At 46.1% G+C, this 17,835-nt stretch overlaps 1 protein-coding gene across 1 annotated transcript in view; it reads left to right on the top strand.

Annotated features, from left to right (window-relative positions):
• LOC143782267 (uncharacterized) overlaps positions 1–17,835 on the top strand; it is a 310,572-nt gene that overhangs the window by 815 nt on the left and 291,922 nt on the right. Inside the window, exons 2-3 of the mRNA XM_077269539.1 lie at positions 15,567–15,637; positions 17,077–17,145. Of these exons, the coding sequence (XP_077125654.1) occupies positions 15,581–15,637; positions 17,077–17,145 (126 nt within the window). The 5' untranslated portion in view covers positions 15,567–15,580. The remainder of the gene's footprint in view (positions 1–15,566; positions 15,638–17,076; positions 17,146–17,835) is intronic.

Genomic DNA, 17,835 nt, shown 5'->3' with positions numbered 1-17,835 from the left:
CGCCATCTTGGAAAATGGCGGGCGCATACGCAGTGCGCCCGCCGAATCTGCCGGCCGGCAGATTCGTTCCTGCACATTTTGGTCGCTGTGATACGTTCTATCACAGCGATCAAAATAAAAAAAATAGTAAATAAATCACCCCCTTTATCACCCCCATAGGTAGGGACAATAATAAAATACAGAAAATATAATTATTTTTGTTTTTCCATTAGGGTTAGGGTTAGGGGTACGGTTAGGGGTAGGGTTGCACTTAGGGCTAGGGTTGCACTTAGGGCTAGGGTTGCACTTAGGGTTGCACTTAGGGCTAGGGTTGCACTTAGGGCTAGGGTTGCACTTAGGGTTGCACTTAGGGTTGCACTTAGGGCTAGGGTTGCACTTAGGTTTGCACTTAGGGCTAGGGTTCCACTTAGGGTTGCACTTAGGGCTAGGGTTGCACTTAGGGTTGCACTTAGGGTTGCACTTAGGGCTAGGGTTGCACTTAGGGTTGCACTTAGGTCTAGGGTTGCACTTAGGGCTAGGGTTGCACTTAGGGCTAGGGTTGCACTTAGGGCTAGGGTTAGAATTAGGGTTAGAATTAGGCTATGTGCACACGGTGCGGATTGGGCTGCGGATCCGCAGCGGATTGGTCGCTGCGGATTCGTATCAGTTTTCCATCACGTTTACAGTACCACGTAAACCTATGGAAAACCAAATCCGCTGTGCCCATGGTGCGGAAAATACAGCGCGGAAACGCTGCGTTGTATTTTCCGCAGCATGTCAATTCTTTGTGCAATTCCGCAGCGTTTTACACCTGCTCCATAATAGGAATCCGCAAGTGAAATCCACACAAAAAACACTGGAAATCCGTGGTAAATCCGCAGGTAAAGCGCAGTGCGTTTTACCTGCAGATTTTTCAAAAACTGCGGAAAAATCCACACAAATCCGCAACGTGAGCACATAGCCTTAGGGTTGGAATTAGGGGTAAGACTAGGGTTAGGGGTGTGTTGGGGTTAGGGTTGTGATTAGAGTTAGGGGTGTGTTGGGGTTAGTGTTGGAGTTAGAATTGAGGGGTTTCCACTTTTTAGGCACATCAGGGGGTCTCCAAACGCGACACGGCGCCACCATTGATTCCAGCCAATCTTGCGTTGAAAAAGTAAAATGGTGCTCTCTCCCTTCCGAGCCCCGACGTGTGCCCAAACAGTGCTTTACCCCTACATATGGGGTACCAGCGTACTCAGGAGAAACTGATCAACAACTTTTGGGGTCCAATTTCTCCTGTAACCCTTGGGAAAATAAAAAATTGCGGGCTAAAAAATTATTTTTGAGGAAAGAAAAATGATTTTTTATTTTCACGGCTCTGCGTTATAAACTTCTGTGAAGCACTTGGGGGTTCAAAGTGCTCACCACACATCTAGATAAGTTCCCTTGGGGGTCTAGTTTCCAAAATGGGGTCACTTGTGGGGGGTTTCTACTGTTTAGGCACATCAGGGGCTCTGCAAACGCAACGTGACGCCCGCAGAGCATTCCATCAAAGTCTGCATTTCAAAACATCACTACTTCACTTCCAAGCCCCGGCATGTGCCCAAACAGTGGTTTACCCCCACATATGGGGTATCAGCATACTCAGGAGAAACTGGACAACAACTCTTGGGGTCAAATTTCTCCTGTTACCCTTGGGAAAATAAAAAAATCAGGGCTAAAAAAATTTTTTTTGAGGAAAGAAAACGTATTTATTATTTTCACGGCTCTGCGTTATAAACTTCTGTGAAGCACTTAGGGGTTCAAAGTGCTCACCACACATCTAGATAAGTTCACTTGGGGGTCTAGTTTCCAAAATGGGGTCACTTGTGGGGGGTTTCTACTGTTTAGGCACATCAGGGGCTCTGCAAACGCAACATGACGCCCGCAGAGCATTCCATCAAAGTCTGCATTTCAAAACGTCACTACTTCCCTTCCGAACCCCGACGTGTGCCCAAACAGTGGTTAACCCCCACATATGGGGTATCAGCGTACTCAGGAGAAACTGGACAACAACTATTGGGGTCAAATTTCCCCTGTTACCCTTGGGAAAATAAAAAATTCAGGGCTAAAAAAATGTTTTTGATAAAAGAAAAATTATTTTTTATTTTCATGGCTCTGCGTTATAAACTTCTGTGAAGCACTTGGGGGTTCAAAGTGCTCACCACACATCTAGATTAGTTCCTTGGGAGGTCTAGTTTCCAAAATGGGGTCACTTATGGGGAAGCTCCAATGTTTAGGCACACAGGGGCTCTCCAAACGCAACATGGTGTCCGCTAATGATTGGAGCTAATTTTCCATTCAAAAAGCCAAATGGCGTGCCTTCCCTTCCAAGCCCTGCCGTGCACCCAAACAGTGGTTTACCCCCACATATGGGGTATCATCGTACTCAGGACAAACTGGACAACAACATTTGGGGTCCAATTTCTCATGTTACCCTTGGGAAAATAAAAAATTCTGGGCTAAAAATCATTTTTGAGGAAAGAAAAATTATTTTTTTATTTTCACGGCTCTGCGTTATAAACTCCTGTGAAGCACTTGTTGGTTTAAAGTGCTCACTATGCATCTAGATAAGTTCCTTGGGGGGGTCTAGTTTCCAAAATGGGGTCACTTGTGGGGGAGCTCCAATGTTTAGGCACACAGGGGCTCTCCAAACGCGACATGGTGTCCGCTAACGATTGGAGCTACTTTTCCATTCAAAAAGTCAAATGGCGCGCCTTCCCTTCCGAGCCTTGCCATGCGCCTAAACAGTGGTTTACCCCCACATATGAGGTATCGGCGTACTCAGGAGAAATTGCCCAACAAATTTTAGGATCCATTTTATCCTGTCGCCCATGTGAAAATTAAAAAATTGAGGCTAAAAGAATTTTTTTGTGAAAAAAAAGTACTTTTTCATTTTTACGGATCAATTTGTGAAGCACCTGAGGGTTTAAAGTGCTCACTATGCATCTAGATAAGTTCCTTGGGGGGTCTCCTTTCCAAAATGGGGTCACTTGTGGGGAAGCTCCAATGTTTAGGCACACAGGGGCTCTCCAAACGTGACATGGTGTCCGCTAACGATGGAGATAATTTTTCATTCAAAAAGTCAAATGGCGCTCCTTCCCTTCCGAGACTTACCATGTGCCCAAACAGTGGTTTACCCCCACATGTGAGGTATCAGTGTACTCAGGAGAAATTGTCCAACAAATTTTAGGATCCATTTTATCCTGTTGCCCATGTGAAAATTAAAAAATTGAGGCTAAAATAATTTTTTTGTGAAAAAAAAGTACTTTTTCATTTTTACGGATCAATTTGTGAAGCACCTGGGGGTTTAAAGTGCTCACTATGCATCTAGATAAGTTCCTTGGGGCGTCTAGTTTCCAAAATGGGGTCACTTGTGGGGGAGCTCCAATGTTTAGGCACACGGGGGCTCTCCAAACGCGACATGGTGGCCGCTAAAGATTGGAGCCAATTTTTCATTCAAAAAGTCAAATGGCGCTCCTTCCCTTCCGAATTCTGCCGTGCGCCCAAACAGTGGTTTACCCCCACATATGAGGTATCAGCGTACTCCGAACAAATTGGACAACAACTTTCGTGGTCCAGTTTCTCCTTTTACCCTTGGGAAAATAAAAAAATTGTTGCTAAAAGATCATTTTTGTGACTAAAAAGTTAAATGTTCATTTTTTCCTTCCATGTTGCTTCTGCTGCTGTGAAACACCTGAAGGGTTAATAAACCTCTTGAATGTGGTTTTGAGCACCTTGAGGGGTGCAGTTTTTAGAATGGTGTCATTTTTGGGTATTTTCAGCCATATAGAACCCTCAAATTGACTTCAAATGTGAGGTGGTCCCTACAAAAAATGGTTTTGTAAATTTTGTTGTAAAAATGAGAAATCACTGGTCAAATTTTAACCCTTATAACTTCCTAGCAAAAAAAAATGTTGTTTCCAAAATTGTGCTGATGTAAAGTAGACATCTGGGAAATGTTATTTATTAACTATTTTGTGTCATATAACTCTCTGGTTTAACAGAATAAAAATTCAAAATGTGAAAATTGCAAAATTTTCAAAATTTTCGCCAAATTTCCATTTTTTTCACAAATAAACGCAGAAATTAACGACCTAAATTTACCACTAACATGAAGCCCAATATGTCACGAAAAAACAATCTCAGAATCGCTAGGATCCGTTGAAGCGTTCCCGAGTTATTACCTCATAAAGGGACACTGGTCAGAATTGCAAAAAACGGCAAGGTCATTAAGGCCAAAATAGGCTGGGTCATGAAGGGGTTAAAAAAATCAGTTATTGAAATCATCAAAAATCGATGTCAACTTTGATGCCAATTTACATGGCCAGAACCCATTTGGGAAAAGCTAAAGTGACATGAATTTCATGCAGGGCATCAAAATGCATGTAATAATGGTGTCAGATCAGTAGCCCAAAATAATTTAACCCCTTATTGTATGTGCACACGCGCGGATTCCGCTGCGGATTTGATAAATCCGCAGTGCAAAACCGCTGCGGTTTTTACTGCCGATTTATCGCGGTTTCTAGTGCAGTTTTCACCTGCAGATTTCTATTTGAGCAGCTGGAAATCCGCGGCGGAATCCGCACAAACAATTGACATGCTGCGGAAAATAAACCGCTGCGTTTCTGCGCGTTTTTTTCCGCAGCATGTGCACTGCGGATTTCGTTTCCCATAGGTTTACATTGTACTGTACACTCATGGGGATCCGCAGCTGCGGAAACGCTGCTGTTCCGCAGCGTGTACACATACCCTTATAAACATCACTTATTCAAATCTGTGAAAATGGGCTGTTTGCCCACTTTGATGCCAATTCTGGTGCCCAGAACCCATTTGGGCCAGGCTGGAGCTAACTGGTTTTGATGTGCGCGCCCTTTTCTCTATAGCTCTACTGTGAGATCAGTGGCCCAAGAGCATTTAACCCTTTCTTCAGCGCTCTTTGGTGCCCACTTTGATGCCCATTTTTGTGCTAGTTATATTGTTTATGTAGCTGTTTTTAAGTGTATTCACATCACGGCTCCTCACCGCATTGTATGTGATTAGTGTCATACTTATTTTTTGTTGTTATACCTATAAAAAACAGAAAGGAGAAAATTGCCGAATAAGAAACCAACTTCAGCCTCCTAAGCCCCCCCCCAATAAGCAGCCCCATGCAAGTAGCAACAGCGCCCCTTCCACGTGCAACCTTCTAACATGCAGCGCCAGATAGTAACAACATCATTCTTCTTTCTTTAGTCGTATGTCCTCATTCCCCTCGCCATACATCTCCATTGTGCGGCTGCGCAGCATCTCCCCCAGCACAACACTGCTTCCTGGTACAGGGACAGGACTGGATGAGGAGGCCCCGCCTTTTCCGGTGACATCATCGCCTCTCAGGAGCTGCTCCATTCTAGACGCGACGGAGCGGGCGCAGCACGGGGTGCATGGAGATTGTGCCCGCGGGTTCCTGTGCTGAGGACTCTTCGTGGTGCCGGTGAGGGCTCCGCTGCGGATGTGTGTAGTGCGCGCGGTTAGGGCTGTCCTGTGCTGGCACAGCGGGTGTCGTAGTCGGGTGCACGGGGCCTTGTTGTGTAGCTGGTTCCGCCTTCTTGCATGGACTCGTGCTCGCAGTTACAAGGCCTTGTGTGGCGGATGTATTAGATACGTGGTGTATTCCTTCGGTTCTGTTCACCCACCGGACACAGATTCCATATGCCTGTAACCATACTGTGCAGTGGCTGTGTTCACACGATGCGTTTTTTTCTGCAGGCAAAGTCTGCTCTCTTGGCGCTAAGGCTACTTTGACACATCAGGTTTTTGCCTTCAGGCACAGTCTGGCGAATTTTCAAAAAAACGGATCTGGAGAATGATGCAGCTGGAACCGTTTTTTCCCATAGACTTGTATTAGCGCCGGATGGCCTTCTGTTTTTCGGATCCGGCGGCTGGACAGATGAACGTTTTTGTGTCCAGCGAAAAACTGGACAGCACCTAATCCGGCGCTGTTTGGCTTTTCCTATAATGGAAGCCTATGGCGCCAGAATCCTTAGATTGATTCCGTTTTTTTTCAACTGCACATGTCCAGAAATGGTATTTTTCCATTCTGGGGGTCTCTCTCTAGAACAGGAAGTTCAAACTCTATCCCCGGGTTTAAAAAAAACAAAACAAGAAGAAACAAAACTGATCAGTCACATCAGGTTTTAACAATTTTCAACGGATCCGTTTTTCAAAAATTTGCCGGATCCTGCCTGACAGCAAAAAACGGATGTGTGAAAGTAACCTAAGGAAACTGTTTAAAGGCAGGTTTTGCTGCGATTTTTATTTTTGCAGCTTTTTTGTCTTTGTGCAAGCTGATAAAACATAGTGCCCTCCAACAATTAGCATGATTGTAACTTCCTTAGGTTATTGCCCAAAAATGCAGCAAAACATGCGTTTTTGAACTTACTCATTGCTTTCTATGGGAGGAAAAACTCTGATAGAAGTGACATGCAGCAGTTTTCAATTCAGTCAGGAAAGAACAACATGCATGAGATTTCTCAATCAATGGCCTTCTGCAGCCACTCACAAGGATGGCTACACACTGGGCCTCCTCTTCACCCGCCTCTGCTCCCTATCCAACCTCTGTAAGGCTACGTTCACATTTGCGTTGTGCGGCGCAGTGTCGGCGACGCAACGCACAATGCATGCACAACGCAGCGTTTTGTGACGCATGCGTTCATTTTTTTTGCTTGATTTTTGGCGCAGAAAAAAACTGCACCATGCAGCGTTCTCCGCGCCCTGACAGTTGCGCCAAAATGACGCATGCGTCACAAAACGCAAGACAACGCATGTCCATGCGCCCCCATTTTAAATATAGGGGCGCATGCGTCGCCGCGGCTGCGCCGCACAACGCTAATGTGAACGTAGCGTTACTCACCTCTCTCTGTTTCTGACCACAACCTACACACATTCTCTTCACTCTCCTCTCTAGGTCCACAATCCCCAACCCACAAACTTGCACACCCTTGCAGAAATCTCAATCTACACTCGCTGTCTGAGTCTCTTCTCCCTCTTAGGCCTCATTCACACTTCCGTCTTCTGGCGGGCGTCGTAATGCGTTGTTGCGACGGATGTTTTGAAAATAGTGAAAACGTGTGTAACACATCCAGTGTTTTGACGAAAGCGTCGTTTGTGTTCTTGCCTGAATTTCAATGGAGAAATTTCTGGGGAGATGAGAGAGAGATTCACAGTGATCGCAGGATCCTGCGTCCATAGGCTCCCATTCAGTGGAATGACGTATGATGCAGGAGGCTTCCTGGCACTTTTTTCCACTGCAGACACAAAAACGTTCCTTTGAATGTTTTTCCAAATGACGAGCCGTCAAATTACGCAGGATCCAGTGCACGCCGGACGAAACATGTGGCCATACGTCGCAAATACAAGTCTATATTCTCAAAAAAACAACGTATCTCGATGGGAACTCAGACGGAAGTGTGAAAGAGGCCTTAGGCCCCTTTCACACATCAGTTTTTTGCTGTCAGTCACAATCTGCTGGCTCGACGGATCGGTCGTAAATTGTGAAAAACTGATGCGACGTATCTGTTTTTTTGTCGGATTCCACTAACGGATTTGGCGAAAAAACGGATCCGTCGCATCAGTTTTTCATCCGTTTCTTCCTTTTTTTTTTTTTTTTTAATACGTTTTACAACGGATCCGTTTTTAAAAAATGCCCAATGGGAGACTCCCAAATGTTATTGGCTAATGAAAATCTATATATACCGTGTTTCTACAGCCTGTCTTTGACAGGTTGTAGAGCAAGTGGCAAAAATGGAAGGTGTGATTGCAAACATTGTGAAGTTCTATGTGGATTTTACTTTTGAGGAGAATCGTTTGGAAGCGATTGTTCTTGAAAAGGAGCGAGAAAGACAGCGCATCATGCGTCTGCGCCGGCGTCTATTTTGGATCCACCCAATCACTGCACTGAAAATGACACGTGGGGTGTATTCTACATTATATATGGAGTTGAGAGGAAACCCCGAGAAGTTTTTAACTACGTTCGGATGAAAGCCGAGAACGTTGACTTTTTTGGTTGCACGTGTTGGACAACTCATCCGTAAAAATGACCCGTATTGCCGCTTCTCAATTTCACTGGCTGAGCGTCTGATGGTGACTCTTCGGTAAGCCATTTTTATTGTATCTCTTTCTGTTAAAGCAGACTTATATCTGTAATGTTGTTGCTGGTATTTTGTAGTAATTATTGCCTTGCCTTTATTTCACAGATTCCTTGCAACTGGCGAATCCCTTTCCTCCCTCCATTTCCAGTTCCGACTGGGGATTTCAACCATATCGGGTTTTGTTAAACACACCTGCCGCGCATTGTGGGACTGTTTACATGAGGAATATATCCCACAACGGAGAGTTGGCTGAAAATTGCTGAAAACTTTCAAAAAATGTCAGTTTCCCAATTACTTTGCTGCAGTGGATGGGAAACGTATTCGGATTGTCAAACCAGCTGCATCTGACTCTGAATATTTCAATTACAAGAAATATTTCTCCATTGTGCTCATGGCCATTGGAGACGCACAATACAAGTTAATAGCGGTCGGTATTAGGGCCTATGACCGCTCCAATGACTATCAAGTTTTTAATGTGTCTGCAATGGGGCGTCATTTATTTGGAAACAGCTTCCAATTTCCACCACCGAGACAGCTGCCTGAAACTTCTGGGCCACCAATGCCATTTGTATGTGTTGAAGATGAAGCGTTCCAACTCTCGGAACACCCTTAGTGGCTTGACTTCAACAAAAAGTTTTTAATTACTGCTTAACACAAGCGCGAATAGTTGTGTGCTTTTGGTATTCTCACATCCCAATGGTGAGTTCTGTTGACCGCTATTTACCTGAAGACTGACACTGGCTGATAGGCTCTGCAACTGGCTGGTAGCCTGGCTTCCGATGGCTTGCCTGGCTCTGTGGCTGGTAGCCTGGCTTCCGATGGCTTGCCTGGCTCTGTGGCTGGTAGCCTGGCTTCCGATGGCTGGCCTGGCTCTGTGGCTGGTAGCCTGGCTTCCGATGGCTGGCCTGGCTCTGTGGCTGGTAGCCTGGCTTCCGATGGCTGGCCTGGCTCTGTGGCTGGTAGCCTGGCTTCCGATGGCTGGCCTGGCTCTGTGGCTGGTAGCCTGGCTTCCGATGGCTGGCCTGGCTCTGTGGCTGGTAGCCTGGCTTCCGATGGCTGGCCTGGCTCTGTGGCTGGTAGCCTGGCTTCCGATGGCTGGCCTGGCTCTGTGGCTGGTAGCCTGGCTTCCGATGGCTGGCCTGGCTCTGTGGCTGGTAGCCTGGCTTCCGATGGCTGGCCTGGCTCTGTGGCTGGTAGCCTGGCTTCTGCTGGCTGGCTCGCCTGGCTCTGTGGCTGGTAGCCTGGGTTCCGCTGGCTGGCAGGTTTTAGCTCTGGCTGGCTGGTTTTAGCTCTGTGGCTTGCTTGCTGGCTGGCTGGTACATGGATGAGTCAAGCCATACCTGGCAGGCTTTGTATACCTTTCCTAATTGGGGGCTGGCCATTTGTATCCAAATTAAATCGGAGCATGCGCAGATAAATAAAACTGAATCCGGCGTTGGATCAGTCGCTGTCCAAATTTTTTTGACGGAGGCAAAGAACGTTACTTAGTCCGTCGGCTCCGGCCGCCAGAAACAATTTTTGACGGATCCGGCAAACGACAGATGAAACGTGAGGCCATCCATCGCTAATACAAGTCTATGAGAAAAAAACTGATCCGGCGGCATCAGTTGCCGGATCAGTTTCCTTAAAAATTCGAAGGATTGCGACTGATGGCAAAAACCTGATGTGTGAAGGGGCATTAGGCTATGTGCACACGTTGCAGATTTCCTGCAGAACTGCAGCAGATTTTTCTGCGCATAAAAGGTGCAGTTCCGCACTGTGATTTACAGTACGATGTAAATCAATGGTAAAAAAAAAAGCTGTGCAGAAAAATCAGTGCGGAATTGCTGCAGATTTAAAAGAAGTGCATGTCACTTCTTTTGTGCAGTTCTGCAGCGTTTCTGCACCCCTCCATGATAAAAATCCACAGTGGAAAAATCTGCACAAAAACTGCACAATCCGCAACAAAAACTGCAGAAAATCTGCACCTGCGGATTCTGGCAGGAGATGCAGAAAACTCTGCACCACATTTCCTATGTGTGCACATAGCCTTACAGACATAAATTCCCTACACAATGCGATGCCGCTGCCGCTCTATATAACACCACAATAGCTGCAGCCCTGGAATCGGTGGCCCCTCTCATACATACCAAAGCAAAGCTCACAAAATCAACAGACAGCCCTGGCACACCAGCCTGACCAAAGAACTGAGACGGGCTATCAGGTATGCTGAGCGGAGATGGAAAAGATCACACTCCAACGAGCAGTTCATTGCATTCCAACAGTCCCTCACTACTTTCAAGGCCACACTCGCAACAAAACAAACCTCATCTTTCAAATCCTCCCTGACTCAAAACAATAAACAGCTATTCAACACTTTCAATGCTCTCCTGTCCCCCAGCACCCTCTCATCTCAGCTGAAGACTTTAGGTACCTTCACACGAAGCGACGCTCCAGCGATAGCGACAACGATGCCGATCGCTGCAGCGTCGCTGTTTGATCGCTGGAGAGCTGTCACACAGACCGCTCTCCAGCGACCAACGATGCCGAGGTCCCCGGGTAACCAGGGTAAACATCGGGTTGCTAAGCGCAGGGCCGCACTTAGTAACCCGATGTTTACCCTGGTTACCAGCGTAAAAGTAAAAACAAACAGTACATGCTCACCTGCGCGTCCCCCAGCGTCTGCTTCCTGACACTGACTGAGCTCCGGCCCTAACAGCACAGTCACCGCTGTGCTTTCACTTTCACTTTAGGGCCGGCGCTCAGTCAGTGTCAGGAAGCAGACGCTGGGGGACGCGCAGGTGAGCATGTACTGTTTGTTTTTTTTACTTTTACGCTGGTAACCAGGGTAAACATCGGGTTACTAAGCGTGGCCCTGCGCTTGGTAACCCGATGTTTACCCTGGTTACCAGTGTAAAACATCGCTGGTATCGTTGCTTTTGCTTTCAAACACAACGATACACAGCGATCGGATGACCAAATAAAGTTCTGGACTTTATTCAGCGACCAGCGACATCACAGCAGGATCCTGATCGCTGCTGCGTGTCAAACGAAACGATATCGCTAGCCAGGATGCTGCAACGTCACGGATCGCTAGCGATGTCGTTTCGTGTGAAGGTACCTTTTGCCTCAGCTTTCAAGCAGACAATTGATAACATCAGAGACAGTTTTGGTCTACAACTCCCAGAACCCTACCTCCTAATTGCTCAGCCCTCCTCCTCCAAAACCAGCTTCTCCACCATTACAGAAGATCGACTCTCCACTCTACCCTCAATATCAGATCTCACTACCTGTGCACTTGAACCTATCCCATCCCACTTCATCCCAAACCTCACCATAGTCTTCATCCCAACCCTAACCCATCTCTTAAACCTATCACTAACAACTGGTGTTTTCCCCTCAAGCTTTAAACATGCCTCAATCACACCTATCCTCGAAAAGCCCTCTCTTGATTCATCCTCTGCATCTAGCTATTGCCCCATATCGCTTATCCCCTATTCCTCAAAACTACTGGAACATGTTCATCTTGAACTGTTCTCCCACCTCTCTTCTTGCTCCCTCTTCGACTGCTTTCAATCTGGCTTCCTGTCGCATCACTCCTCTGAAACTGCCCAGACTAAAGTCTCCAATGATCTGCTAGCCGCCAAAGCCAAGCGTCACACTACTCTGTCCTCTTCCTCCTGGACCTGTCCTTTCCCTTTGACACTGTGGACCATTCCCCATTACTACAGACCCTCTCATCTCTTGGCATCAGACTTGGCCCTATCGTGGATCTTATTATACCTAACACACTGTCGGACATTCACAGTCTCCCAATCGCACACCACCTCCTCACCTCAACCCCTATGAATCGGAGTCCCACAAGGTTTAGTCCTAGGGCCCCTGCTCTTCTCCATTTGCACCTTCGGCCTGAGACAGCTCATAGAATCTCATGGCTTGCAGTATCACTTCTATGCTGATCATACAAATCTACATCTCTGTACCAGATATCGCCTCCCTACTAACCAGAATCACACAATGTCTGTCCGCTATTTCATCCTTCTTTTCTTCTAGATTTCTAAAACTTAATATGGACAAAACAGAATTCATCATCTTTCCCCCATCTCACTCGACTCCCTCCCCAGAGCTATCCATTAAAGTAAATGGCTGCTCAATCTCCACAGTCCCACAAGCTCGCTGCCTCGGGGTAATCCTTGACACTGCTCTCTCGTTCAAACCACATATCCAAGCCCCTTTCCACTTCCTGCTGACTTCAACAAGAACATATTTCCCAGATCCGTACATTCCTAAACAAAGAATCTGCAAAAACCCTAGTCCATGTCCTCATCATCTCTCGCCTTGACTGCTGCAGCCTCCTGCTCTGTGGCCTCACATCTAACACTCTCGCACCCCTCCAATCCATTCTAAACTTTGCTGCCTGACTATTCCACCTGTCCCCCTGCTATTCTCCGGCCTCTCCCTCTGTCAATCCCTGCACTGGCTCCCCATTACCCAAAGACTCCAGTTCAAAACCCTATCCATGACATACAAAGCCATCTACAACCTGTGTCCTCCACACATCTTTGACCTTGTCTCCAGGTACTTACCTACACGCATCCTCCGATCCTCACAAGATCTCCTCTATTCCCCTCTTATCTCCTCTTCCCACAATCGCATACAAGATTTCTCCCGCGCATCACCCCTACTCTGGAACGCTCTACCACAACACATCTGACTCTCGCCTACCATGGAAACCTTCAAAAAGAACCTGAAGACCAACCTCTTCTGACAAGCCTACAACCTGCAGTAACCATCCATTGTAGATTGTGAGCCCTCGCGGGCAGGTTCCTCTCTCCTCTTGAGCCAGTCGTGACTTGTATTGATTAAGATTATTGTACTTGTTTCTTATTATGAATACCCCTCCTCACATGTAAAGTGCCATGGAATAAATGGCGCTATAATAATAATTTCTAAAATGTCAGCCTTTGCTGGTACTGTAAAAAGCATCTTAATTTGCATTAAAAAAAAAAAGCGTGTGAACCTAGCCATAGTCTGAATCTGGCAATTGTGGTGTTTTGGTAGTATGCATCAGTACACACTTAGGCAGTGCACTACAGTTCCCACAGTACAGCTTCCATAGGAGTCCTCCGATCAGTGTCTACTAGTGATGGGCCAGTAGCATTGTTGCTCGGGTGGTCTCCGAGTATTTGTGAGTGCTCAGAGATTGTTTGTCGACGCAGCTGCATGATTTACGGCTGCTAGTCAGCCTGAGTACATGTGGGGGTTGCCTGGTTGCTAGGGAATCCCCTCATGTGTTCAAGCTGTCTAGCAGCCATAAATCATGCAGCTGCGTCGACAAAAACTAAATCTCCAAGCAGTCGCAAATACTCGGAGACCACCCAAGCATGCTCAGGGAAAACCCCAGCAAAGAGTATAATCGCTCATCACTAGTGTCTACATTACGGCACACATGCTAAACGCAGTGTGAACTTGGCCCACAGCTGGATGGCAGTCTTTCAGGTTTTTATGCCAGACCTGCTGATAAGCTTTGCATGCTAGCAGAAGGCTCTAGAATGCGCTAGAATGTGAACCTGCCTGATGTTTAGCTGGAAAACAGGTCACATGGCCAGAGATCTGCTACATCACAGTATAGTGAATGCGTTCACATTGCTTAGCGGCATGGAACCGCAACAAGCAAGTCAGAAAGATCCAAATAATGCCAACTTCTATGACTTGTCACTTGCACATTGCAGGCTGCAATGAGACCCCTTTCACTTCCACTGTCCTGCACTATTAGAAGTTATGCGATACCTTATTATGGCCAAAGTGGCACTGTGGTGCCAGCCGGTCTCTTCCATGAATGTAGAGGTTGCAGTAACGCTGACACATGTACAGCCTGCACTCAGGCACGAGACTGGGCTTTGTTCTGGCATGTCATTGATAGCAGATGTGTTCAGAGGAAGGTCTTCTAATGGGCCTTGTGTCCTTTTTGCTGGTAGTATTTGTACCCTGGTTGAATTGGTGTGAACGTTTGGGTGAGAATCTCACCTCGCCTGGCACCCATAAGGAGATTGGGGTTAACCTTGTAGCTATTACTTTTTTTATAAAAACAGCTTGGAATGTAATTTTATATGGTATGTATTGCTTGCCCCTTCTCCAAAATGTCCAAATTCCCTGCTGGTCTGTGTTTTTCACTGCAGCTGATCATGTGGCGGCTGCTGATAAACTGGTGTAGCTGGAAAACTTTTTTTTTAAAAGGTTTGTTCCTTGATTTCTTTTCAGGATGGCACCTTTCCTCAGCCTCCTGGTTTCCTGCTTGCTGGAGGGGGCGCTGCTGCTTAATTGACGGGTTGGATCACCGGCATTATTTCGCTTGTCTTGTCTGCTGGATTGTAGCTGCCCGGTGGCCCTGGATCTGGCCTGGTTCAGGAGATAAGTGCGCTCTCCAGTCACCCCAGCAGGCCTCAGTGCTGTGCTTCTAATCTAATACAAGTCCCTGTAATGTGCGCAGCCTCTGTTGCTAGACTGCATTGTTACCTGTTATCCTTAGCAAACGTGTAGTAAGCAATGAAAATTACCATTTTAATAAAGATCATTCATGATTAAGGTAACTTAAATAACAGTTAATTGGAATGTTGCATGTTTTTGTGTTTAATACAAAATATTCCATTTACTGTATATACTCGCGTATAAGCTGAGATTTTCAGCCCATTTTTTTTTTTAGGCTGAAAGTGCCCATCTCTGCTTATACTCGAGTCATTGTCCCAGGGGTCGGCGGGGGAGGGGAAGCTGCAGGAGTCGGTGGCTGTCACATCATACTCACCCCCTCCTGGCGCGGTGTCTGCACTTCCCTTATTCTCAGATGGGCGCCGGCAGCCCTTACTGTGTTCAGCGGTCACGTGGTAGCGCTCATTAAATTAATGAATATGCACGCAACTCTACTCCCATAGGCGTGGAGCGCATATTCATTACTTTAATGAGCGATACCATGTGACTGCTCAGCACTGGAAAGAGCTGCCGCCCCGGGACAACGGAGAAGCAGGGAAGTGCAGAGACCGTGCCAGGAGGGTGAGGTATGACGGGTGAGCCATGCGATATTCACGTGTTCCACCGCCACGTTCTGTCTTCCGCGACCTCTGGCTGTGACGTTCAGGTCACAGGGCGCGATGACGTGGTTAGTGCGTGCCCTCTGCCTGAACAGTCACTGCAGAGAGATGGCAGCAGTGGCAGGAACAAGAACTAAAAGAGCCACCTTTTCAGAATGCAGCATTAGTGCTGCACAAGGTGGCTCTGCTGGTTACAAACGCCTGGGGGAGGTGACAGGTTCCCTTTAAGGTGCTTTTGTAACACCATTACACATCTCAGCCATCACCTTCAGGGTGGATTCCTATTTCAAAGTGAAATTATTAAAATGAAAATGCTTTTCAAAAATATATCTGCAAGAAAGGTGATAATGTCGTTTTGTTTTTATTTTCTCTCTAGGACAAAAAGTAAAAATGGAGAAATCTTCTGGGAGCAAGGTCAAACCTGAGGCTCGTGAATTTTATTGCCATGTAAGGGTTCATTTTCTATGACCGATATCCATTACCTTATTCCAAATAGTCTTTTCTGCTGTTGTTGCAAAACAGTGAGCCACCAATTGTGCAAGTTCTCCCACTTAAAAAGATGACAGAGGCCTGTAATTGACATCATAGATAGACCACATGAGAGTCAAAATGAGAAAACAAATCCAGAAAATCACCTTGTCTGATTTGGCAAGATTTATTTTGCAAAATATGGTGGAAAATAAGTATTTGGTCATTAACAAAAGTTCATCTCCATATTTTGTTATATATCCTTTGTTGGCAATGACAGAGGTCATAGATCTAACAGTAACTTCTATATAGACTTCTGGTATCCAAAGTAAATCTAATTATTGGTGCTAGTATACAGATACTGTCGAATGCATGTTGGCAGTATTATAATTATTAGGCTGCAGTGACACTGGCATCAGATACAATATGCTAATGACCCTCGTCTCCTGCTCTGCTGCGAGTGGGAGCCAAGTGTCAGTGCTCCGAGCCTCTCGCATGACAGAATCGGAGCACAGCTGCCGAGGAGGAGGAGAAATTAACTTCTCCATCTTCTCCGCTTTCTGCTGAAATCGCACTGCACTCGGATATGATATCTGAGTGCTGTTCGTTGTCACTTGCACCCATAGACTTGTATGGGTGCGAGTGAGCCGAGTCTCGCTGCAAATCACAGCATGCCGATTCGACATGAGAAAATAATCACAGATCTGAGCTGCCCCATAGTACAACGCTGGGCCGAGTGCTATGCAATGTTTAATCGCATAGCACTCAGCCGTATTGTACGGTAGTGTGACTCTGACCTTAGACACTGTATGCTGTATAGAATAAATTCTACAGTGTCTTGCATATATGCTTAACATTATTTTGATGTCTGATTTTTTTTTTTTTCTTTTGCATCACCCATCTGCGCTGTGCCATGACATGAAGGGTAATCTGTCAGCAGATTTTTGCTATGTAATCTGAAAAGAGCATACTGTAGTGATAGACCCTGATTCTAGGTCTATGTCAGTTGTTCAGCAGGTTGCTGTAGTTTCAACACAATTGGTGTTTTATCAGCAGGAGATTATCACTGTTGGACTAGGTGTCACATGTAGGGCAGCCCAGATAATCAGTGTACACTTCCCCATGCACGGTGTGCACAGGGAGTAGCCAGTCAGGCATGTGGGTAAGGTCATACACAGCTCAGCATTCTGACCACTGCTACATCTGCAGTAGGAAAAACAGGGATTCTATCAAAACTGCACCAAGCAGCTAAGCAAGAGACACATTATTGGAATCCGGGTCTATGCCCATACATCATGCAGCTCTCCGGTTGTATATAAAAGTTCTGCTGACGGCTTCCCTTTAATGAACTGTTTGCAAAGATTTTTTCATTTGATATATGAAAGCGGTTTGTAACTTTGTTTCTTTTTTTCTTACAGCTGTGCAGTATTTCTTGTGCGTCAGCACTCAATCTTCAAACTCACTTTTTGGGTGCCAAGCACAAAAAGGTGAGAACCCTTAATGGAAACTTGTGTATAATATCCAATAGCCCCCCCCCCCTTTATATCACAGCCAGGCACAGTGTGCACCCATCTCTTATACAAGGCCAGGCACATAAATGCCAGCTTCCTATAACAAACAGTTTGTACCATCACAGAGCAAGCCTATACTGGCCATACCTAAACAAGCATGTCTATGTCCCCATGAGTAATGAATGGCCTATCTGGTGAACTAACATTTCATATGATTATCAAAAAGGCCAGCAGTTGCTCCTCAAACAAGCAAAAAGCTTATTCAGCCAGTGTATTGATTTTTCTGCCAGCACAAGTATCATCCCCATCAGCAGCACATCCCTCCAAATGAACAGCATACAGTATTTGCTGCCAATATCATGACTGAGGACAGAATTGTCATGTTAGTGATTGCTCTTCCCCATCATGGTCTCCTTGGTAAACAGGCCAGAGAGGCTTGTATCCGCTTTCTCAGAGCCGTTCTTGTTCAACAATAATGGCATTGCGATCTGTCTATCCTGCACCCCTGGGTTAGAGCACTGGCAGAAGGGATGGTGACCGAATATAGAATAATTTCCCATTCCGCTCTAAACTTTCAGGGGAACACAAGCAGCATGTCATACTGGGTGCTATAAAGTTTTTAAAATTTTTTTATTACGCCTATTTACTACAACAGGATGCTCGGAC

This window comes from Ranitomeya variabilis, chromosome 6, assembly GCF_051348905.1.
Source record: "Ranitomeya variabilis isolate aRanVar5 chromosome 6, aRanVar5.hap1, whole genome shotgun sequence".
In the NCBI taxonomy this organism is placed as follows: Eukaryota; Metazoa; Chordata; class Amphibia; order Anura; family Dendrobatidae; genus Ranitomeya; species Ranitomeya variabilis.
Note: the sequence above shows the minus strand (reverse complement) of the source record. Positions and strands in the feature narration are given on the sequence as shown.